The following is a 25610-nucleotide window of genomic DNA, read 5'->3' as shown; positions in this document are numbered from 1 at the left end:
CTAGGACCAGAACCCAGGCCTATAGTGGTACGGTGAGTCTTTGGGAAAGCTGATCTCCGGTCTGCAGAGCGGCTGCGTTCCGTCCCGGCACTGGCCGTCGTCGCGCTGGTCCAGCAGGTTCCTCCGCGGGGAGTGCGGTGTAGGGGCCTCGTTCCTCCGCGGGGAGTACGGTGTAGGAGCCTCGTTCCTGCGCGGGGAGTACGGCGTCGGTGTAGGGGCCTCGTTCCTGCGCGGGGAGTACGGCGCTGGGGCCTCGTTCCTGCGCGGGGAGTACGGCGTCGGGGCCTCGTTCCTGCGCGGGGAGTACGGCGCTGGGGCCCCGTTCCTGCGCGGGGAATACGGCGTCGGGGCCCCGTTCCTGCGCGGGGAGTACGGCGTCGGGGCCTCCATGGGGGTCGGCAGCACCGCCACGTCTCCCCCCCCGAACTCCACGGTGGGAGGGGTCTCCGTGCTGGAGGTGTGGGCGGGCGACTCGCCGCTCCCCCCCGGGCCCTGTCCGTTGTTGCTCCCCCTGGGCCTCGGGTCGGCCCAGAACACCTCGCAGCGCGCCCGAGGCGAGGGCCGCGGCCGGGCCACGAAGTCCAAGGTCTTGGGCCGCTCTGGGGCGCAGCGGCGCCGCGGCGTGGGGGGGAACACCAGGTTGGGGTCGGGCAGGCGGGGCACCCCCGAGCAGTCGTCCTTTAAACCCCTGAAGCAAAGCCCTGGAGGAGACGGAGAGAGAGAGGGGGGACGGTTATTATTACTACGAGTAACGCCTCACTGAGCACTAAACAAGATGAACAAATACTTTACCAAAGGCTCGCTCCCTTCAAGTTTCACGTTTTGTATTATTTGTCACATATAAGGTTCATTATACATGGTTATGTATGAGCCTCCTGAGATTGTGCTTCATACAGTAAAAAAGTAAAGACAAAACACTATACACAATATAGAATATACAAAACTAAAATGTACAATGCATTGTCTCTCATATCTCTCAGTATCTCTCTACATTGTGTGACGTACATGGGTACGTGGGTTGGTCATTACCATTATTACTGTATTTATGACACCATCTGAACATCAGGTTAGTATATGTAAATATGTTATGTTTTGTATGTGATGTGTGTGTGTGTGTGCATGATAGCTAATGCTGTCTCTTTTTCTCTTCCTGTCAGGTGCCGCCCATCCCTACACTGAAGAGTGCTGATTGCCTAATGAATGACAGCTGATGGCAATCACCTCGAGAGGGACGGGTGGACAAATACCTGACAGCACACACACGTCTGGGCGCCTCATTTGAATCACTGCCACGTTCCAGAGTGGAGTGAGGAGGTTGCCTTCTCGCCTAGCTGTATTGTGGCGCGATACTGTGTGGCTCGGTGCCATTTACCACTTGGTGTGGATTAATCCTCCTAGTTGTGGTGTCCTATGATGGACACGTTGATATTTTGTTAAGTGTTTGTTTGTCTGTATGTATACCTTGTTTGTTCTCCCCTACCTTTTTCCCTGATCACCATGGAGGAGGTTTAAAGCCCTACCTCCATTAAATATATGATTTACTATTTGGAAAACGTCTGGTGTTGTGTCTTTCTTACCTACCTGGGACAATGTTTTAAAAGCATTTACTGAGAGAGGCTGTTTCTTGTTCATGTGCAGCCGGCTCCAGTTACTATTCTGTGTGGTCATCAGACCTTTATACATGACATATCATAGTTTGTTTAACTATCGCGGTATCTTTGTAAATATCTCTGTTGCCGGCATGCAAGTCTGTATTTCTTAGAGGACAAACACCTGTGTTCTCCAGCGCCATCTTCTCCGGCAGAGGTTGGAGGGCGCTCGCGGAGCAGCCCTTCTTGATGGCCCCGTCCGACGGGGTCCGGTGCAGGCTACGCACCACGCTGGGGGCGGAGGGGACGTGGGTCGGGGTGAGCGACTGGCGCGGGTGGCGCTTGAAGCTCTCGATGCGAGTGTTGACCAGCGGGTTAAGGAGGGGCTGCGGGGGGGGCAGGAGGGCCTGCGAGACGGGGGGCAGCAGCCACGCGGCGGAGGGCGGGGGGGCCTGTGCCCGGGGGGGCGAGGCGGCGGGGGCCGGGGCCGGGCGGCAGCAGACCAGCAGCTCCTCGCTGTCGGGCCGTATCAGCGAGCGGGTGGAGTTGCAGTCGGACGCCGACGACAGGGACAGCAGCGTGAAGGAGGCGGGCAGCGGGCGCTCGGGCAGCGGGGGCACCGAGGGCTTCATGGGGCTGTCTCTCCGGAACAGCTTGCGGGTGGTGGGACTCGTGCTCCGCCGCTGGCCGCCCGTCCTGTGGAAGAAGCCCTCCCAGCGCGGCCTGACGCTCTCCTCGGGCTGCGCCACGGCCAGCAGGTTGACGCCCAGGCCCACGGCCGCCAGCAGGGCCCCGCAGCCCAGCAGCACCAGCTCCGAGCGCCGGGCCCCGCCCGGGCTGCTCCTCCTGCTCGGGGGGGTCTCCGGGGGGACCGGGACGCTGGGGCAGTACTCCCCTCCGTCGCTGTCGGCGCTGTGGCCCCCGCTGCTGCTGTGGCCCTCCCTGTGGAACGGGATGCAGAGGAGGGACTGGCCGGGGGAGGCCCCTGGCTCGGCGGAGACGCAGCAGTCTTCGTTCTCTGGGGGAGGAAGATGGTTCACAGGACTGTGTCATTTAAACTTTTACATTTTAGTCATTTAGCTGAAACGCTTTTATCCAGAGCGACTTACAAGTTCTGTACGACAAGTCAGCAGGAAGGGTACAACTCTCAAGGACTCAAGGTATGGCTGAAATCAACGCAGCAGTGCTCACATAATTATGTAGACTGGTTTTGTTGTTTTGATCATGGACTCTTGCTCTGATAACTATTTGTTCCGATTTGTGATTTTAATTCTGTATTTTACTGTTGATTTTATATTATATCTTTTAGAAAAGCCTCAATGGACTAGTGTCGAAAACTAGCACTTGTGCTATAAACACGCAAAACAGCGCATCTGGTCTGTCCACTGTGGCTGTGGTGTCCATTTTAAAAAAACATTTTCATTCATTCATTCATTCATTAGCATAGTAGGTAGTAAATATAGACATATTAACATAGTAGTATAGACATATTAGCATAGTAGGTAGTAGTATAGACATATTAGCATAGTAGGTAGTAATATAGGCATATTAGCATAGTAGGTAGTAGTATAGACATATTAGCATAGTAGGTAGTAGTATAGACATATTAGCATAGTAGGTAGTAGTAGAGACATATTAGCATAGTAGGTAGTAGTAGAGACATATTAGCATAGTAGGTAGTAGTAGAGACATATTAGCATAGTAGGTAGTAGTAGAGACATATTAGCATAGTAGGTAGTAGTAGAGACATATTAGCATAGTAGGTAGTAATATAGACATATTAGCATAGTAGGTAGTAGTAGAGACATATTAGCATAGTAGGTAGTAATATAGACATATTAGCATAGTAGGTAGTAGTAGAGACATATTAGCATAGTAGGTAGTAGTACAGACATATTAGCATAGTAGGTAGTAGTATAGACATATTAGCATAGTAGGTAGTAGTATAGACATTAGCATAGTAGGTAGTAGTATAGACATATTAGCATAGTAGGTAGTAATATAGACATATTAGCATAGTAGATAGTAATATAGGCATATTAGCATAGTAGGTAGTAATATAGACATATTAGCATAGTAGGTAGTAGTATAGACATATTAGCATAGTAGGTAGTAATATAGACATATTAGCATAGTAGGTAGTAGTAGAGACATATTAGCATAGTAGGTAGTAGTATGGACATATTAGCATAGTAGTAGTATAGACATATTAGCATAGTAGGTATACAGTATAGGCATATTAGCATAGTAGGTAGTAGTATAGGCATATTAGCATAGTAGGTAGTAGTATAGGCATATTAGCATAGTAGGTAGTAGTATAGACATATTAGCATAGTAGGTAGTAATATAGACATATTAGCATAGTAGATAGTAATATAGGCATATTAGCATAGTAGGTAGTAGTATAGACATATTAGCATAGTAGGTAGTAATATAGACATATTAGCATAGTAGATAGTAATATAGGCATATTAGCATAGTAGGTAGTAGTATAGACATATTAGCATAGTAGGTAGTAGTATAGACATATTAGCATAGTAGGTAGTAGTATAGACATATTAGCATAGTAGTTGGTAGTATAGACATATTAGCATAGTAGGTAGTAGTATAGACATATTAGCATAGTAGGTAGTAATATACACAAGATAGACTCCTTAGTAGCAGAGTGCATTGTCCTGACTGTCCTGACTGTGGTGGGAAGTTTGTTCGACCATTGTGGAGTGTCATTGTGGTTGTCTTGCGACGGTCATAACCCTCCTTTAGACGAATAAATATCATACTTGCCATTATGCATTATCCTTTGAATAAGTATATTACACAATACAATATACAATCGTAAAATTATTTGTATTTTCTTCTTGTAGTATAATTGTATTCACAATATCGCACACACACCGCACACAATCACACAGAAAATAAGTCAATCTGAAGATGTTTTAATGTGATTATCCAATTAATTTAGCCTTTGATCTTGCAGTAAATAAGAAGAGACAGCAAACTAAAGATGTATACTACTGTAATGTATTATATAGCACAGAGCACTCAGACTGCAGGGAGGATAAACATGCTGACTGGATGTTCCTTACCCATCTCTACAAGGCTTGGCACGCCTGGCACTGCAGGACTGTGTCGGGGCGACCTGCGCAGATTAGGGGCACTGCAGGAGCGCTGTCTGCTCCCCTCATGCTGGGACTTCACACTGATGCAGGTTAAAGGTTAAAGGTTAATAAAGGAATCAAAAATATATATATATATAAAAATAATGAAAACACACAGTAGGCTAATAGTGACACTGCATGAGCCAGAAGCCAATTTACTGTAATCATAGATTAGATAGATACTGTAAAAAGATATAGATATTAGATAGATAGATAGATAGATAGATAGATAGATAGATAGATAGATAGATAGATAGATAGATAGATAGATAGATAGATAGATAGATAGATAGATAGATAGATAGATAGATAGATAGATAGATAGATAGATAGATAGATAGATAGATAGATAGATAGATAGATAGATAGATAGATAGATAGATAGATAGATAGATAGATAGATAGATAGATAGATAGATAGATAGATAGATAGATAGATAGATAGATAGATAGATAGATAGATAGATAGATAGATAGATAGATAGATAGATAGATAGATAGATAGATAGATAGATAGATAGATAGATAGATAGATAGATAGATAGATAGATAGATAGATAGATAGATAGATAGATAGATAGATAGATAGATAGATAGATAGATAGATAGATAGATAGATAGATAGATAGATAGATAGATAGATAGATAGATAGATAGATAGATAGATAGATAGATAGATAGATAGATAGATAGATAGATAGATAGATAGATAGATAGATAGATAGATAGATAGATAGATAGATAGATAGATAGATAGATAGATAGATAGATAGATAGATAGATAGATAGATAGATAGATAGATAGATAGATAGATAGATAGATAGATAGATAGATAGATAGATAGATAGATAGATAGATAGATAGATAGATAGATAGATAGATAGATAGATAGATAGATAGATAGATAGATAGATAGATAGATAGATAGATAGATAGATAGATAGATAGATAGATAGATAGATAGATAGATAGATAGATAGATAGATAGATAGATAGATAGATAGATAGATAGATAGATAGATAGATAGATAGATAGATAGATAGATAGATAGATAGATAGATAGATAGATAGATAGATAGATAGATAGATAGATAGATAGATAGATAGATAGATAGATAGATAGATAGATAGATAGATAGATAGATAGATAGATAGATAGATAGATAGATAGATAGATAGATAGATAGATAGATAGATAGATAGATAGATAGATAGATAGATAGATAGATAGATAGATAGATAGATAGATAGATAGATAGATAGATAGATAGATAGATAGATAGATAGATAGATAGATAGATAGATAGATAGATAGATAGATAGATAGATAGATAGATAGATAGATAGATAGATAGATAGATAGATAGATAGATAGATAGATAGATAGATAGATAGATAGATAGATAGATAGATAGATAGATAGATAGATAGATAGATAGATAGATAGATAGATAGATAGATAGATAGATAGATAGATAGATAGATAGATAGATAGATAGATAGATAGATAGATAGATAGATAGATAGATAGATAGATAGATAGATAGATAGATAGATAGATAGATAGATAGATAGATAGATAGATAGATAGATAGATAGATAGATAGATAGATAGATAGATAGATAGATAGATAGATAGATAGATAGATAGATAGATAGATAGATAGATAGATAGATAGATAGATAGATAGATAGATAGATAGATAGATAGATAGATAGATAGATAGATAGATAGATAGATAGATAGATAGATAGATAGATAGATAGATAGATAGATAGATAGATAGATAGATAGATAGATAGATAGATAGATAGATAGATAGATAGATAGATAGATAGATAGATAGATAGATAGATAGATAGATAGATAGATAGATAGATAGATAGATAGATAGATAGATAGATAGATAGATAGATAGATAGATAGATAGATAGATAGATAGATAGATAGATAGATAGATAGATAGATAGATAGATAGATAGATAGATAGATAGATAGATAGATAGATAGATAGATAGATAGATAGATAGATAGATAGATAGATAGATAGATAGATAGATAGATAGATAGATAGATAGATAGATAGATAGATAGATAGATAGATAGATAGATAGATAGATAGATAGATAGATAGATAGATAGATAGATAGATAGATAGATAGATAGATAGATAGATAGATAGATAGATAGATAGATAGATAGATAGATAGATAGATAGATAGATAGATAGATAGATAGATAGATAGATAGATAGATAGATAGATAGATAGATAGATAGATAGATAGATAGATAGATAGATAGATAGATAGATAGATAGATAGATAGATAGATAGATAGATAGATAGATAGATAGATAGATAGATAGATAGATAGATAGATAGATAGATAGATAGATAGATAGATAGATAGATAGATAGATAGATAGATAGATAGATAGATAGATAGATAGATAGATAGATAGATAGATAGATAGATAGATAGATAGATAGATAGATAGATAGATAGATAGATAGATAGATAGATAGATAGATAGATAGATAGATAGATAGATAGATAGATAGATAGATAGATAGATAGATAGATAGATAGATAGATAGATAGATAGATAGATAGATAGATAGATAGATAGATAGATAGATAGATAGATAGATAGATAGATAGATAGATAGATAGATAGATAGATAGATAGATAGATAGATAGATAGATAGATAGATAGATAGATAGATAGATAGATAGATAGATAGATAGATAGATAGATAGATAGATAGATAGATAGATAGATAGATAGATAGATAGATAGATGGATGGATGGATAGATGGATAGACAGACACCTGCAGTCAGCACTGTGCTCTCTCTGTGGCCCGGACCCCCTGGATCTGCCCGTCTTCCTGGAGCCCTTCCTCTCCTCCTCCTCATCCTGGAACCCTGCGTTCCGTCCCCAGGCGGTACACCCCTCCCCCGGAGTGACTGCAACACCACAACAAGAGATATGGTTTCCAAGCGGATTCAACTTAGCCGATCATCGACATCAAAGGGCCAAACATGAAAGTGTTTATCGTGAATTATCCATGGGGAAGCTTGGAGAGACGACACAGATCTCTGGCGATTCATCTTTTGTTTTGTACTCATCTTCAATATGTAAAATAAGATACAACAGAATTGTCCTGAGACAATCCATGTTGGTAGAGATCTGTGGATCTGGGGACCCGACACCAAGGAAAGGTTGGCTATGGAAGCAAGTTCCTCTCGGAGAGCGAACACACTGTCTACTAAGCACACAAAATAAGACGCTCTTCACAACATGACAAATTACTCTAAATCCACACGGGCTCACAGAGCCTATGGGTAGACAATGTGCAGTGAGTTGAAGTATAGGGTAAGGCTGCCCCCTCGTAGTCGATGAATTGGTCACATTAGCATCTTAGTCAACTAAGGTTTTTTGGCCACTTGATAATTTGTTGTGTTTTTTTTTGTCGTTGTTTTGCTAAATTATATACAGTATTTCATAGTCATAGAAAATGATGAGTACATATCTGGCATATTTGTTTTTGTGGCCGAACTAATGTTATTAATCCTGCGGCCGTACTATTTAAAAACAGCAAATCAAATCCCCATCAATGGAAAATTAACCCGCCCATACCCATGCTGATTGGTCCTTGTGCAAGACTATAAAGCGGGGATCTTTGATTAAACACCTGCTATCAGAAGAATAACGTTTTTACAAAAATCTTTTAGTACTTAAGTACATTTAAAAGTAGAAACTTTTTGACTTTTACTCAAGTGTGTTTTTAGCCAGATACTCTGACTTTTACTCAAGTACGATTTTGAGACGGTACCAATACTTTCACTTAAGTATAAATGTACACATATCTATGACACATACTACATCACATATCTACGCCACACACTACATCACATATCTACGCCCACATATCTACGCTACATATCTACGCAACATATCTACGCAACATATCTACGATACATATCTACACAACATATCTACGCTACATATCTACGCAACATATCTACGATACATATCTACACCACACACTACACTACATATCTACGCCACATATCTACGCTACATATCTACGCAACATATCTACGATACATATCTACACAACATATCTAGGCAACATATCTACACCACACACTACACTACATATCTACGCAACATATCTAGGCAACATATCTACACCACACACTACACTACATATCTACACAACATACTACACCACATATCTACGCCACACTTACGCTGGATGGCTCTCAGCCGGGGCAGCATCGGGGGGCTGGAGGGAGGGCTGGACCCGCTGCCCAGTAAACTCCTGCTGCGTGGGTCGTGGGACGGAGACGCCTGCACTGTGATCTTGTGCTGGAAATCTGGAGGAGCCAAAAACAGGTGTTCACTTTTAGGGGAGGGCATTATTATTTTTTATTTATATAAAAGATTCTTTTTACTTTTACAACTTATCATAACTCACTGCAACACAAAAGATACAGATACATTTATACTCTGTTTACTCCCATCCACACACTCACTACACTACAACACACACATTGATGCATACACACACACACACACACACACACACACACACACACACACACACACACACACACACACACACACACACACACACACACACACACACACACACACACACACACACACACACACACACACATACACACACACCCACACAAATAGGCAAATGGTCACAGTGCAAGCCTTAGTGCTCAATTCTGATTTATTGCTCAGATCAGATTTATTTTGTTCACATTATTTTTTAAATGTGGCCAATATCAGATGCCAGTGTGAACCAGTCACACTCCTGAACTGACCCACAAAGCAAATGTTTTCTTTGTTTTCTTCAAAGTCTTTTTCTTTAAAGTAACTAGTAACTGATGGGTTCAGATAAATGCAGTAAATGGAGTAAAAAGTAAAAATGTTCCCTTGAAATGTAATGGAGGGATAGTATTTTCCCTAAAATGAAAATACTCACGTAAAAGTACAAGTAGCTCAAAATTGTACTTAAGTACAGTACTTGAGTAAAAATACTTAGTTACTTTCCACCACTGAGTATATACAGTAGACTGAAAAGAGTAGCCTGTCGGGGAACAGCCTATCAGGAAACAGCCTGTCAGGGAACAGCCTATCAGGAAACAGCCTGTCAGGAAACAGCCTGTCAGGGAACAGCCTATCAGGAAACAGCCTGTCAGGGAACAGCCTATCAGGGAACAGCCTATCAGGGAACAGCCTATCAGGGAACAGCCTGTCAGGGAACAGCCTATCAGGAAACAGCCTGTCAGGGAACAGCCTATCAGAGAACAGCCTATCAGGGAACAGCCTATCAGGGAACAGCCTATCAGGGAACAGCCTGTCAGGGAACAGCCTATCAGGAAACAGCCTGTCAGGGAACAGCCTATCAGGAAACAGCCTGTCAGGGAACAGCCTATCAGGGAACAGCCTGTCAGGGAACAGCCTATCAGGGAACAGCCTATCAGGGAACAGCCTATCAGGGAACACAGCCCTCCGGCGCAGCTCAGGGCGCGGCTCACGGTACCTGAGGGCAGGCTGATCCGGTTCCCGTCCTTGAGCTTAAGGCGACTGCGGCGGAACTTGCCCTGCCGGCTCTCCACACGCGGCTTCTCCTGGTACAGCTGGTGGATGATGATGTTGAGCTCGCGCTCCAGGATGTGGATCTCCCGCTCCGCCAGCTCCTGCTCGCGCCTCCGCAGCGCCTCCTCCTGGCACTTCTGCTGCAGCGCCGCCTGACTCAGCTCCTCCTCCCACGACCGCAGCTCCTGTCAAGAGGAGATTCCACTTTAACTTACAAAAAAAATTTATTCTATTTATTTTTGGGCTTTCTGTATTTTTCACCCATCCCAATTTAGCCCTTCCTGGTCGTTGCGTGGGGAGGGTGTAGAGAACTACCACATGCCTCCTCCTCGCCAGCCGCTTCTTTTCGCCTGACAGCGAGGAGTTTCACTGGGGGAACGTAACGTGTGCGGAGGTACCGCTGACAGCTGGATTCGATCCCAGAGTCTCTGCAGTGGTAGGCGAGTGCTTAGTCCACTGCGCTACCCAGCCGCACTGACTTTACGTTTTTAATTGATTGATTAAACAATGTATGTTGAAATTAATATACAGTTATTATTCCATGAAAAGGTAAACAATGATTTACCAACAGATATGAGTCTCTACATCATAGTACATGTTATAGTACTATAACATAAATATAGTACTTGATGAAACACCAGTGAAGGGAGGTGCCCACTTGGTAACCCTGGTGATATTCAGACTCTTGCTGCCTATCTATCGACATGGTGGGTTGTGGTGGCCATTGGCGGCTATGTGGTAGGGTATGTAGCATCGGCATTGTCAATACCTGAGAGACAGTGGCTCAGGAGGTAGAGCAGTCGTCTGGCAATCCGGGGGTACCCGGTTCGATTCCCGCTCCTCCTGGGCAGCGTGTGGATGTGTCCTTGAGCAAGACACTTAACCCCTAATTGCTCCCGATGAGCAGGTTGGCACTTTGCATGGTTGCCTCCGCCATCGGTGTGTGAATGGGTAATATATAAGTAACAAATTGTAAAGCGCTTTGGATAAAAGCGCTATATAAAAAAGCAGCCATTTACCATTTACATTTGAAACATTTCATCCTGCACCCACACCCCTTACCCTAAACCAGGTTTGTATCCTATTCCCTACCCCTACACCCTATACCCTAAACCGGGTTCGTATTGAAGGAAATCACTGGTTTTCATTTGGTTATAACATGTAGGTAAAGTACTGTACATATCTATGTAGATATTTAGTTTGGCGGATCCTCTGTGTGTGTGTGATAAACGCTGAGACTGTAGAGACACAGACAGGGGGAAGGGGAAACCACGACCATGAGGACAGAGCTAGCTACAGGCTAACAGAACAGATAGCTACAGGCTAACAGAACAGATAGCTACAGGCTAACAGATAGGCCGCAGCCACAGAGCGCGTATCGAGAGATGAATCTATTAATCTAGGTTCATTAGACCATCAAAGACTTTTCATTTTGTACGAGATGCTATGTTTATGAAAATAAACATCCCGCTGATAAAGAGACCACGTTTCCAGTACATTCTTCTGTCCGGGTGCATTAACTGGGTGAACAGTGTTACAGCAAGTATGGGGGAGGGTCGACTTCCAAGTAAGACAACCATCATCAACAACTAAAGACACAACGCAGAGATTTCACGGACGGTGATACAGTAACAATCAACGAGGAAGCTGTCAATACTGTAATCTTACAGTATCCTACCCCTATGAGTATCCTACTATGAGTAGCATAGATGTGTCATAGTCATGGCGAGAGCCTTCTTCACCCCTCCTCCTTCCACACCATCACGGCGGAAGCCTTCCTCACCCCTCATCCTCTCACACCCTTATATGGGCAGCATCCGACCCCAGGATTCCCACGCTGCCAGAGGGACACTAATTAACGCGGCTGTGAAGGATTCCCTCGTCAACGAACCCCTACTTCAGCCCACGGATCCTGCTCTACCCTCGTCGCAGTGTTAACCTAACTACCTAGGTACAACGACGAACCCTAGCCTTGCTACTCTATCCTTGTTGAAATACCTTGTCCTAATCTTGTTCTCTCTGTGCCCAGGACCACCGCTCCGAGACACCACCCACCTGGACACCCCGTGCTGCACAAGGAGTGCACCTGCTCTTGTCCATTGCACATTCATGTACCTGTTGCACATTCTGTACCTGTAAACCTGTCTGCTTGGGGGGTAAACATTAAAACCTCCTGTGTTCTGCTATTGGGCTCCGCCAACCCCTGCCCTAACAAGATGTTTGTCAAGGGGATTGGGTTTCTTCATTGAGCGCTTATCCTTTACATCATTAGGGGAACACGTATCTTGTGTTTCATTATAAATATGAAACGGTCATCCATACCTTCTCCTTGGCCCTCAGCTGATCGAACATCTCCTGTATCTCTATCTTCCAGTCGTCCTGCAGGGAGCAGAAGGACTCGGCCGGCATCTCGAAGAAGCCGGACTCCTCGATGCTCGTCAGCTGGTCCAGGATGCTGGTGAACAGCGGCCGGAAGTGAGGGTCTGGGCTCCAGCAGTCTGTGGTGGTGATGAGTGGAGAACAGGGTGAAGCACATTTATCTTATGGTTCACATACTGTACTTGTTGTATATACAATAAAAACATACTTGTTCATACAAGTTCAAGTTCAAGTTTGTTTATTAAATATCACAATAAAATACACATACTTTACGGTGAAATGCTTGGTTCTGTATGAGCCCCTGAGAGTGTGCTTCATACAGTAAAAAAAGTAAGTAAGAAAGTAAGTAAAAAGTAAGTTAAAAAAAGTAAGTAAAGAGGAATATACAATATACAGTAAAATGCTATATACACTTTGCTGTTCATACTCTTGCACATAACTGCCCAATTGCACAGCCCTGCTAATTATCCCATCCCACTGTATTTAAAAATAATTCTAATTAGTGTATATACTTGACCACATCTTGCACAGTTGTACAGCCCTGGCCTATTTTAATTAAAATGTTTACTTATAATTGTACTATATTCTATTGTGCTATATTTAATCTAGTTTATATCCCATTTTATTTTATTCAACCTCTTTATTTACAGTTGTACAGCCCTAGCCTATATTTTATTTCATAATGAATTATATTCTATTCTGGGCGGCTACGTGGCGTAGTGGGCAAGGCGCTCGCCACGAATGACGGAGACGCTGGGCTTGCCTGTTCGAGCCCAGCGCTCCACATTGCTTTCAGTTTAGCTGGTCGTTCATACTAATACACATTGGCCGTATTAGGGGGTGGGAAACTGATGGGTGGGGATCGGGCGTTGTGGACAGCGACTCCTACAGGTCGGTTGGTGCGCCTGCGCAGTAGAATCAGGAAGTGTCGGGGGCAGCGTGAGCCTCCCACGCGTTACTCCTCGACACTGAGAGATCGAGCTGCGCAGGTGAAAAGATGCGACTGCTGTTACCTCAAGTACCGGAGGGGACTTGTGCTATGTATGACTTAGTCCACATTGCAGCCGGCTTGTGGGAGGCAAGAAACAATGTCCGTGACAGGGGAGGGTTGAATTGGACGATACGAAATTGGGATGGGAGAAAATATAGAAAATGGGAGAAAAAGTGGATAAAAAAAAAAATTATATTCTATTCTATTGTGCTTCTATCTTAACCTCTTAACTGGCACCCAGAAAAATGGCAATTTTTAAACTTGAACTTGAGGACTGCATACCTTGCAGAACCTGCAGAATAAACATATCCATGATGTGGAAAGTGTCATCTACTCGTACAGTTTATTTCTGGCATACAGGTTTGAACTCCTCTGTAAACCTTTGTTTAAAGAATTACACTTCTGTGCAAAACAAACACCTGTACTTTTGAAATATTGAATAAGAAACATCAGGTGACAATTGTTACCCGGTTGAGAGTACTGTATAGATGTTTTAGAATAAAGCCCTTACAGTTGTTTCCTCTTACCCTCCATGAGACGTACGAAGGGCTCTGGGCAGGTGGAGGGGATGGGTAGAGCCAGCTTGTTCATAGCCACTCCGTACGCCACCGCTAGGCCGTCAATACCCCGGAACGGTACCTCTCCTGTGAGCAGCTCCCACAGCAGTACGCCATAACTTCAATGTTGAGGAGGAACGAAAGAAAGGAAAGAAAGAAAGGAAAGAAAGAAAGAAAGAAAGAAAGAAAGAAAGAAAGAAAGAAAGAAAGAAAGAAAGAAAGAAAGAAAGAAAGAAAGAAAGAAAGAAAGAAAGAAAGAAAGAAAGAAAGAAAGAAAGACAAAAACAAAGAAAGAAAGAGAAAGAAAGAAAGAAAGAAAGAAAAAAAGAAAGAAAGACAGAAAGAAAGAAAGACAGAAAGAAAGTAAGTTACAAACAGTGGTGAATCATCCTGAACATGTTCATGAATGTGAATTCATTTAAAAACTAAAAAGTCATAAAATTGTCACTTGTTTTGCATGAAATCTATTCCCAGAGGAGAGAACATGTGGAATGAACTACGAGCTGGTATAGGCTCTCAAACATTCTGGTGGATAGAAATAGAATGAACTGTTTTTGTGTTCCAGCAATTATTGTGAATATCAGTGGAAGACAGAAAAAAGGTGAAATTACAGAAAGGCGTCAGTAGAATTAGTAGAATTAGCAGAATTAGCAGAATTAGTAGAATGCTGATGGACATACTGTGACAGATCAACGTTGATTGACACATGTATACGACGTATATGGACCACTAGCTCAAGCTTAAAACTCTGGGAGAGGTGTTTTTGGCCAACAGCTAGTAGGCTAGCTGGTCTGTATCCGCTTCCATTCATTTGTGCTAAGCTAGGCTAGCTTTCAGCCGGATATCTTTCTACTGAACACACATTTTCCATAATGTATAGCGGGTTAGACCATTGTTTTGGGATCTTTGGACCAAAATTATTGAGATATAATCAATCTGTGCCAGAAACTGAGAAGAACAAGTCATGTTGCATTGATACAGTATATCTGACATGATGTTACCAGTGGGCCTTGGTGTCCGATTTTAGTGTAACAAATACCCTGTTTTAGCCTGGAATCAGCCCCGATATCCGACACTAGTATCTCATCCCTCCTCACCAACTATCCATGAGGTGAGCGGCGGCAGCAGCCAGACAGACGCAGGGTTCCTGAGTGAGGAGGACTAAATTTAGTCTCTGCCACCGCTGCTCACTCAGCCTCCCCTCCTGGCTCCCACAGCGATCACCTCTTAATCCCCGGTTAGAAAGGGAAACCCCACATCCAGTCAGGAATAGCTGAGCTGGCCCGGCTAATGCAGTTACTGTTGGCCCTCCTCCCTGCAGACTGAGCCCACATGCCCCCTGACAGGAGCCTCTGTCCAGAACACAAGGTGACTAGTGACTAGGCTCCTCTGGTGCTGCTGGTGTTCTGTGTGTCTGAAGCAGTGGAGAGGAAGAGGACTAAGATGGAGTGTTGAATGTCGTTCTATACACTGCCTACTTGCTCAAATGCATATATTCAGAGTTAATTATATTGTTTACACTGCCTATTTTTTTACTTTTCTACTGTACTATAATTTGATTGCCTTTATTATGTCTTCTACTATTACCCTGCCCATACCCGCCTTCCCCCCCCCCCTCCTCCATGTTGCTATGATGCCTGAATTTCCCCAAGGGGATCAATAAAGGAATATCTTATCTTAAGTATCTTATATGAAAATGAACGGGATAGCAGGTCAGAAAACTTGGAAGAAGAAAAAAAACTGTCACCTATTTTCACTGGCATTTTTGTGAAATTCTGGGTCAATTTGCTTATATTCATAAAATAACCACTTCCAGTGCTTCAAATCAAAATATCACAATATATCCTATAAATCAAAAGAACTTGTTTATAACGTTATAATGTTGTGGATGGAATGTCGTCATTATATGGCTTATAAGATGAAATGATAAGATAGTAACAAGATATGACTGAAATCAATTGTAATATGTGACTGAATTAATATATCAAGACTGCCGCAATTATCCGGGAGGCTTTCGGGGGGGCATTCTTTGCCAACTGTCCGTGCAAATCTGGGAGCAATATTTGATTAATGCTGGTAATTTTGCCCTATGCCATTGTTTATTTCCTGCACTAGATGGGAGCGTAGCACAATTATGTTTACACTTCAGCACTTTGACATTTACTGTCGTTTGAACATGCTGACCTTATAAAAAAATCTATTTCCACCAAATAAACAATGTAAATAAACCATGTAAACACATAGCTATTACATGGAATCACACTGTCACGTAATCGTATGATGTTAAATGAAGCAATCGTCGCATGACGAGAAACACAGTGTATGACGCCGCTCGTGACTCTCCCTCCCTATATCCGGCTCTCAATGAATCTACGACGCGGTGAGAATAAACGAGATGCGTCAAGTTTTTTTTTTTCGTCTGCATTAATCGGGCCTCGCCCGGCACCCCGCCCCCACCTCCAGATGTCGCTGCCCTTGGAGAAGGTGGAGGAGCGGATGACCTCGGGAGCCATCCAGGCGTAGGTCCCGGCGGCGCTCATCTTGGTGGTCCGGTGCCACTCTCGCGCCAGGCCAAAGTCTGTGATCTTCAGGGTCTTGTTGCTGAGGTCTTCCATTTCCACCCGTTCTAGGATCAGGACTTAGGGTGGGTATATATATATATATATACGGGATGCGGGGCGTCCACGGTGACGATTGGGATGGTGGTGGTGGTGGTGGTGGTGGTGGGGGGTGATCATGAGGAGGGTGGGGCAGGGGAAGGGGATAAACAATCGTGTTTTGGATGGGTTGGGTGGATTGGTGGAAGTAAAGGGGTTGTTGGTGGTGGTGGTACAGTAGCAATGGGTTGTGATGATGATAAAACGCATTGCGTGTGAGAACGCAAAAAAAAAGTAAGACACACAGAAACGAAACAAAACAGGGTGCGGTTTGTGAGAAAGGCCATGATAAGAGGAGAGGAAGGATGAAAGCACAATAATGTAAGAGAGAGAGAGAGGGGAGAAAAGAGGGAGAAGCCATGAAAAGCTGAGCCATCAAGACAATAGAGAAGAAAAATACAGAATTTGATCAATGCCAAGAATGTCATTAAATGGACTGCATTTATATAGTCCTTTCATCCAAAGCGCTTTACAACGTATGACTCACGTTCACCCGTTCACTCACACACACAGACGGCGGGGGCGACCATGCAAGGTGCCAAGCTCCTCATCGACAGCAGTTTAGGGGTTAAAGAGGAGGCGTCTTGCTCAAGGACACTTCAACACGCCGCCCCACGGGAGGAGCCAGAATCGTACCGGGAACCTTCCGATTACCAGATGACCTGCTCTCTCTACCTCCTGAGCCACTGTCTCTCCCCTACTTAGGTAGGTATACTTAGGCATCTTCTACACAAGAGTGCAAACTCAACTGTGCCCAGATCCCGCACACCCTAACCCAACAGAAATAGCCTCCCCTGGCTGGCACACCCTCCCTCCCGCACTGCTGCTAGGCAGTCGAAAAACAACCCCAAGTCCCGGCAAAACATCGGCAAACGGGCTCTCCACCTAACCACATGCTCTCTCTCTCCCCCCCCATTCAGATGTACAATGCCAGGCCATCTGCTGTGGCTGTGCCCAGCTGAGAGAGGGTGTGTCTGCAGGCTGTGGTTCACATCAAGGGATCCGTCATCTGCCACTAATGTGCCTCTAATGTTACAGAGGGCCATCCCCAAAGAGACTAAAACCCAAACACGTGGGGCGATGTGCGGCTGAAAGGAGTGGAGGTCAACAACACCCCCGTAAATGGAGTCTTTTCAAGGTATTAAACAAAAAGACACTTGATTGATTGATGTTGTGTAATTCCTTAATTGACGAGTTGGTCACAAATTAACAGAGAGAGAGAGAGGAAGGAAGGAAGGGGGAGGGGGGGGAGAGACTAAGCTGGTTTGTCTTGTAACACAGTTTTATTTTGTTGCGTGAGGCAAGCGTTACTTTAGTTGGGTCCAAAGGACATGTCAATATTGTTATTCACATTTATTCGTATCTCTTTTTATTTTGGTTTCATTCTCCTCGGTTGGGTCCAGGATTCGTAGTTTGCTGCATAAGCTTTATTCTAACCTACATGTGATAAAAAAAATAAAAAATTTAAAAGGCTGCTCTCACCACATGCAGCACCACATCTGCAAAATTATACGTCTGATTCCAAAATGTTTGATGGATGTTGCTCAAGCAGTTTTTTTTTGGGACAACTACTGCACAGTAAAATCATATAATGACGTAATATGAATAGCATCACATGTCGATGAGATGCCCTATTATTAGATTAGATTAAAATGTATTGTCATTAAACAGCAGATTATACAGCACAAAGTTAAGCACTTTGAACTGCAATCCCCTGTATGAAAGGTGCTATACAAATACAGTTTATTATTCAGTACAGTACAAAGAAAAGAGGGTTGGCATCCAACCAGAGTGCAAATGTAACAGTAAAGTGCAATAGTAATACACAATGTACAGGTGATTAGACTAGTTATAAAATATATAAATGAGTACCACTGAGTAATAGTGCTAATCAGATGTATGTACAGAGTTGTAGTATTAATATGTACAGTGATACATACAGGTACAAAGACACTATAGTAGTAAGTCATACTGGCCAGCAACTTAACTAGTAAGAGTAGGTAAGGGATATGTACCGATATAGATATAGTATCTACAGATATGTAAAAAGGATTATATGCAGGTATGTACAGACAGATGTGGATAGATATATATATGTAACGGTTGTGACAACGTCACCTCAAACTTCGATGCCCAGAGGGAGATTCGAACACGGGTCTGCCACGCCGTGTGCAACAACACAGGTGAATTCACTTCTTTGTACCGTGTCTATGCGTCTTTTGAGGATGTGAGAGTGAGTTTAACCCATAGCACCGCTACTCACCCCAGCCCTTCTTGACTACGCTTCACGATACCATCCGTTACACACACATATATATATATATATATACGGTAAGAATAAATGTACTGTATGTATGGGTATACAGTATTATTGTACATGCTATCATACAGAGTTATATGGGTTATATGCAGGTGTATAAGTACAGTATGTATATAAGGATTATATACAAGTATTATTATTATTATTATTATTATTATTATTATTATTATTATTATTATTATTATTATTATTATTATTATTATTATTATTATTATTGTTATTATTATTATAATATTATTATTATTATTATTATTATATTATTATTATTATTATTATTATTATTATTATTATTATTATTATTATTATTATTATTATTATTATTATTATTATTATTATTATTATTATTATTATTATTATTATTATTATTATTATTATGTTCTATTCTATTATTTATTATTATTATTATTATTATTATTATTATTATTATTATTATTATTATTATTATTATTATTATTATTATTATTATTATTATTATTATTATTATTATTATTATTATTATTATTATTATTATTATTATTATTATTATTATTATTATTATTATTATTATCTTTTTCCTGCCTGTACCCCCTCCCCTCCCCCTGCTGCTATGGCACCTGAATAAAGGGACACCTGACGGGACACTTGACTTGACCCGTGCCAGCATGTGGGTTTGTTTACACTGTCCTGCACTCTCACTGTTGTCACCAGGGTGTGGGGGCTTTCCCCTCTACAGCCCAGGACGGCAACTATTAGAGTATAGCTTACGCCATGAAACAGCCAATGGCACCCAAGTACCATAGCTTATCACCGGGGGGAACGGGCCAATGGCGAGACATATGTCATTTGAATGTCCAATAGGAAGGCTGAGGCAGAGCGTTGTGACAATCCTCGGTAATAGGCTTGGGATTTAAGGGATCCAGCTCGAGTAAAAGGCAAGATTACAACTCCAAAAACATACACGTCGTCTACGTGACTGCACCCCGTTATAATGACTGATGATCACCTGTCTGACGTATCGATGCCCGAAGAGCAAAACCTCCTATCTGAAATGTTTACCTTTTTGAGAAAACAACAAAAAAGTGTGCAGAATGCAATTTTCTTCAAGTATACCCAATACAATACACTGTTTTTGGACTATATTACTATATTATGTGTTAAAGGGGAACTATCTTATAAATGGCCTTTTTGCAGTGTTTAGCATTGTTTCCTAGCTATGTGGACTTATATTAATAGGATCTATGTCTCTAATTCTCATATTGGCGCATTCTTCCAATTCTCCTCTCACAATATTCACCCTCACTGAACTGAGTCATCTGAAAATGTGCATATCTGTGATGTCAGAGATTTCTCAGCTGCATAATAATGTGGCAGTTGATGTGGCAGTTGGCACCAGGCCACACAGTGGTTGGAGCCCAGCCTCAAAACGGCTTAAGATAATGAGGTAGAAAAATGCTGTTTTTGAGGACTTGATTAGAAATACAAAACAATGAATTTTTTGGAGAAAACAAAACCTTACAGAGGTGTTCCATAGACTCACAGGAATTGTGTAAAAGTGCCCAAATAGTGAAAGAAATAGTAAAATAGTTCCCCTTTAACAATACCGACCAGGTATGAGTGCCTGCAAAGTGCAGATAGGAGGGTTTCCCCCCACTTTTTATGCAGATAGGAGGTTTTGCTCTTCGGCTCGTTATGGCGTTTTAACCCTCATAACTCCAACTTTGCAAACATGACAAGCGGGGGGGCCATGCACACACAGCAGGCTATGTGATAGTATTCCTAATAATGTCCAGTAATAATAACAACCATAGACACTAACGGAAGAGAGACACACAAAAGAAGAAACACTCTTACTGTTGCTGGACTTGAGGTCCCTGTGTATGATGGGGACAATGGCCTGACTGTGGAGGTAGTGCATGGCGCGGGCTATCTGCACGGCCCAGTCCACCAGCGTGCAGGGCGGGATGCGCTTCCCCGCCAGCGCCCGGTTCAGCGGGCCGCCCCGGGCGAACTCCATCACCAGGCACAGGTTGGGCTCCAGCAGGCACACGCCCAGGAGGCCCATGATGTTGGGGTGGCTGAGCATGGCGAAGAGCTTGGCCTCCTGGCGCACGCTCTCCAGGGTCTGCCCCTCCTCCTCGTCGGGGTCCCGCCGCGCCGCCTTCACCGCCACCTCGGCGCCGCGCCACACCGCGCGGTACACCTTGCCGAAGCCGCCCACGCCGATGATCTCCTCCAGGGCCAACTCCGAGAACTCGATCTCCAACACTGACGTACACAATGATGAATGAATGAATGAATGAATGAAAACTTTATTTAACAGATTGCAGAATGGGTACAATACAGTACGGCTCAATGCACACAATTGTTAAGGGGATGCAGACCAGAGAAAGACTTTCGTCTTGTTTACATCAGGGTCCCCCATTTTCAATTCATGATGACATACGGGTTAACCCTTTCACTGCCACACTACCGAGGGGTTAATTAACTCTTTCCCTGCGACAATACAGACGGTTAACCCTTTCACTGCCACACTACCGAGGGGTTAATTAACCCTTTCACTGCGACGATAGAGAAGGTTAACCCTTTCACAACCACACTACAGAAGGTTAGCCTTTCACTACAACACTACAGACAGTCTGTACTAGTGTGGTAGTGAAACGTTAACCGTCTGTAGTGTGGTAGTGAAACGTTAACCTTCTGTAGTGTGGTAGTGAAACGTTAACCTTCTGTAGTGTGGTAGTGAAAGGTTAACCGTCTGTAGTGTGGTAGTGAAACGTTAACCGTCTGTAGTGTGGTAGTGAAACGTTAACCTTCTGTAGTGTGGTAGTGAAAGGTTAACCTTCTGTAGTGTGGTAGTGAAAGGTTAACCTTCTGTAGTGTGGTAGTGAAAGGTTAACCTTCTGTAGTGTGGTAGTGAAAGGTTAACCTTCTGTAGTGTGGTAGTGAAAGGTTAACCTTCTGTAGTGTGGTAGTGAAAGGTTAACCTTCTGTAGTGTGGTAGTGAAAGGTTAACCTTCTGTAGTGTGGTAGTGAAATGTTAACCTTCTGTAGTGTGGTAGTGAAAAGGTTAAAAGAGAGATAGAGACGAACAAATGATGTAAGCTATATAAAAGAGACTCATCTTCACTAAGTGCTTCCATTCAAGGACAGTTCACTTATATTACGTCAAGTGTTGCCTATAGTGCTGGAGACAGTGTGTCTGTGTTGTGTTGTGTAGTGTAGTGTTGTGTAGTGTAGTGTAGTGTTGTGTTGTGTTGTGTTGTGGTGTGTTGTGTAGTGTAGTGTAGTGTAGTGTAGTGTAGTGTAGTGTAGTGTTGTGTTGTGTTGTGTTGTGTTGTGTAGTGCAGTGTAGTGTAGTGTAGTGTAGTGTTGTGTAGTGTTGTGTTGTGTTGGTTGTGTAGTGTAGTGTAGTGTTGTGTTGTGTTGTGTTGTGTAGTGCAGTGTAGTGTAGTGTAGTGTAGTGTAGTGTAGTGTAGTGTAGTGTTGTGTTGTGTTGTGTAGTGTAGTGTAGTGCAGTGTAGTGTAGTGTAGTGTTGTGTTGTGTAGTGTAGTGTAGTGTTGTGTTGTGTTGTGTAGTGTAGTGTAGTGTAGTGTTGTGTTGTGTTGTGTAGTGTAGTGCAGTGCAGTGCAGTGCAGTGCTGTGTTGTGTTGTGTTGTGTTGTGTTGTGTTGTGTTGTGTTGTGTAGTGTAGTGCAGTGCAGTGTAGTGTAGTGTAGTGTAGTGTAGTGTAGTGTAGTGTTGTGTTGTGTTGTGTTGTGTTGTGTAGTGTAGTGTAGTGCAGTGCAGTGTAGTGTAGTGTTGTGTTGTGTAGTGTAGTGTAGTGTAGTGTAGTGTAGTGTAGTGTAGTGTAGTGTTGTGTTGTGTTGTGTTGTGTTGTGTAGTGTAGTGCAGTGCAGTGTAGTGTAGTGTAGTGTAGTGTAGTGTAGTGTTGTGTTGTGTTGTGTTGTGTTGTGTTGTGTAGTGTAGTGCAGTGTAGTGTAGTGTAGTGTTGTGTTGTGTTGTGTTGTGTAGTGTAGTGCAGTGTAGTGCAGTGTAGTGTAGTGTAGTGTTGTGTTGTGTAGTGTAGTGCAGTGTAGTGCAGTGTAGTGTAGTAACTAGTGTAGTGTAGTGTAGTGTTGTGTTGAGTTGTATTGTGTTGTGTAGTGTTGTAGTGTAGTATAGTGTTGTAGTGTTGAGTTGTGTAGTGTAGTGTTGTGTTGTGTAGTGTATAGTGTAGTGTTGTGTTGTGTAGTATAGTGTAGTAACTAGTGTAGTGTAGTAACTAGTGTAGTGTAGTAGTGTTGAGTTTTGTTGTATTGTGTTGTGTAGTGTTGTAGTGTAGTATAGTGTTGTAGTGTTGAGTTGTGTAGTGTAGTGTTGTGTAGTGTATAGTGTAGTGTTGTGTTGTGTTGTGTTGTGTAGTGTATAGTGTAGTGTAGTGTTGAGTTGTGTTGTATTGTGTTGTGTAGTGTTGTAGTGTAGTATAGTGTTGTAGTGTTGAGTTGTGTAGTGTAGTGTTGTGTAGTGTATAGTGTAGTGTTGTGTTGTGTTGTGTTGTGTAGTGTAGTGCAGTGTAGTGTAGTAACTAGTGTAGTGTAGTAGTGTTGTAGTGTTGTGTTGAGTTGTGGTGTTGTGGTGTTGTAGTGTTGTAGTGTTGTGTTGAGTTGTGTAGTGTAGTGTAGTATAGTGTTGTAGTGTTGTGTTGAGTTGAGTTGTGTTGTATTGTGTAGTGTTGTGTTGGGATCGGGCTGTAAACACCTGATTCCAGATCCCCCCCAATAGTCTACAAAGCAGACTGACCTTGATGAATATTTCAGGTGGGATGTTATATGCAAGTAGGCCACCTGCCTCTGAGTGTGAGAGATGGAAAAGCAGCAGAAGTAATGCCGTGCACCCAAACAACATGGATCCTCATCTCCATCAATCATAGAGAATCACATACCGGTCAAGACATGTCCCCTGGTGGAGGATGCAGCAGCTAAGAGAGGGTTTAGTAGGATAACTAGTTCAAACGATATTGGCCTGTTCAGCAGCTATGGAATTCCACAACACACTATGTGTCTGTCTATTAAAAAGGCCAATCACAGTCAGCAGTTCTTTAAAATATGACTCCGGCCGGCCGCAGTGCACTATCGCTGATTGTTGCTTGTGCTTCTCACTGTGTCTCACTTGAGCCTCGAGGCCTCGGCCTGACATTCAACCTGCTGCACGCAGAAGAAGCTATTTCCTCTCTGACACAATTTTAACATTTTGAACAACAATTCTCCATTCCCGTCTCGGAGAGCTGCTGTGACGGGGTGGGACTGAACAGGAGTATAAATAGGGCCTTATGGGGTGCCCATTGATTGATTGATTGATTGATTGATTGATTGAAAACTTTATTAACAGAATGCAGAATGGGTACAGTACAGTACAGCTCAATACACACAATTGTTAAGGGGATGCAGACCAGAGAAAGACTTTCGTCTTGTTTACATCAGGGTCCCCCATTTTCAATTCATCATAACATATATATAACACTGGGATGCTCTGTACACCCGCAGCGCCAATACAGTGCCTTTATATCTGATGATGAAAAGGGCTAATAAACACTATTATCTAATAAAACATATCACACTGCAGAAGGCACGGGCGAGCAGTGTGCTATGAAACCCGAGCAGCAAGGCGGGGTGTGTTGATGGAGCGCCGCCGGTCGCCTTGTTTGACAGGAAACAGTCTGATGATGAATAACGGTCCTGAAGCTGCATGGCCTACATTGACTGAGGATACCTTGTTATTTATGAGGCGGGCCTATACTCACACAAAAAACGCATAATGGCATCATATACCGGTCTGAACGGTGTCTCACTAAAAAACCACAAGGGAACATTCTAGGTTTAATGCGATATGTTTTAATGATAGTTTAATTTGCTCTGGTATGCAGCAGCACAATGGGATGGATGGATCACTATACTCACGGTGCAGAGGGGGGACCGAGAAATCGCAGTCCTGCTCCGACGTGTCCAGGATCTTCTCCGAGATGCCGTTCACACTGCTGACATAATTACACGGGAAAATGCCAACCCGGTCCGCTATCATCCCGGTCCACCAGCCCTCGTCCCCCGACACCAGGGAGTCCTTCGACAGGACCTCCACCAGGTCCCCCTTCCGCAGGCTGAGCTCGTCCTCCGCACCGGCTTCGTAGTCGAACACGGCCGTCCAGAAGGAGCCAGGCGGGGCGGCTGATCCTGCAGCCGGCGCGGCTCTGATGATGCCATTCTCCTCCGGTGGTGGCCAGCAGAAAACATCGGGTTCCGTCTCATTCGAGGAGGAAACGCAAGCCCGACCGGGACTCAGACTATTATTGCCCAAAGCAGGTTTGAAGACATCCAT

At 42.6% G+C, this 25610-nt stretch overlaps 1 protein-coding gene across 1 annotated transcript; it reads right to left on the bottom strand.

Moving 5' to 3' along the window:
- map3k9 (mitogen-activated protein kinase kinase kinase 9) lies at positions 1 to 25610 on the bottom strand (the record flags this gene model as incomplete). The annotated part of the gene is made up of 12 exons (XM_084309962.1): positions 1 to 121; positions 341 to 701; positions 1774 to 2607; positions 4676 to 4788; positions 7585 to 7720; positions 9011 to 9136; positions 10321 to 10561; positions 12699 to 12874; positions 14274 to 14422; positions 16761 to 16941; positions 21111 to 21524; positions 25196 to 25610. 12 exons carry the CDS (start codon positions 25608 to 25610, stop codon positions 1 to 3), a joined length of 3267 nt encoding a protein of 1088 aa, XP_084166088.1.

This window comes from Notolepis coatsorum (assembly GCF_963971535.1).
Source record: "Notolepis coatsorum genome assembly, chromosome: 3".
In the NCBI taxonomy this organism is placed as follows: Eukaryota; Metazoa; Chordata; class Actinopteri; order Aulopiformes; family Paralepididae; genus Notolepis; species Notolepis coatsorum.
This window is presented reverse-complemented; position numbering and strand designations above follow the sequence as displayed.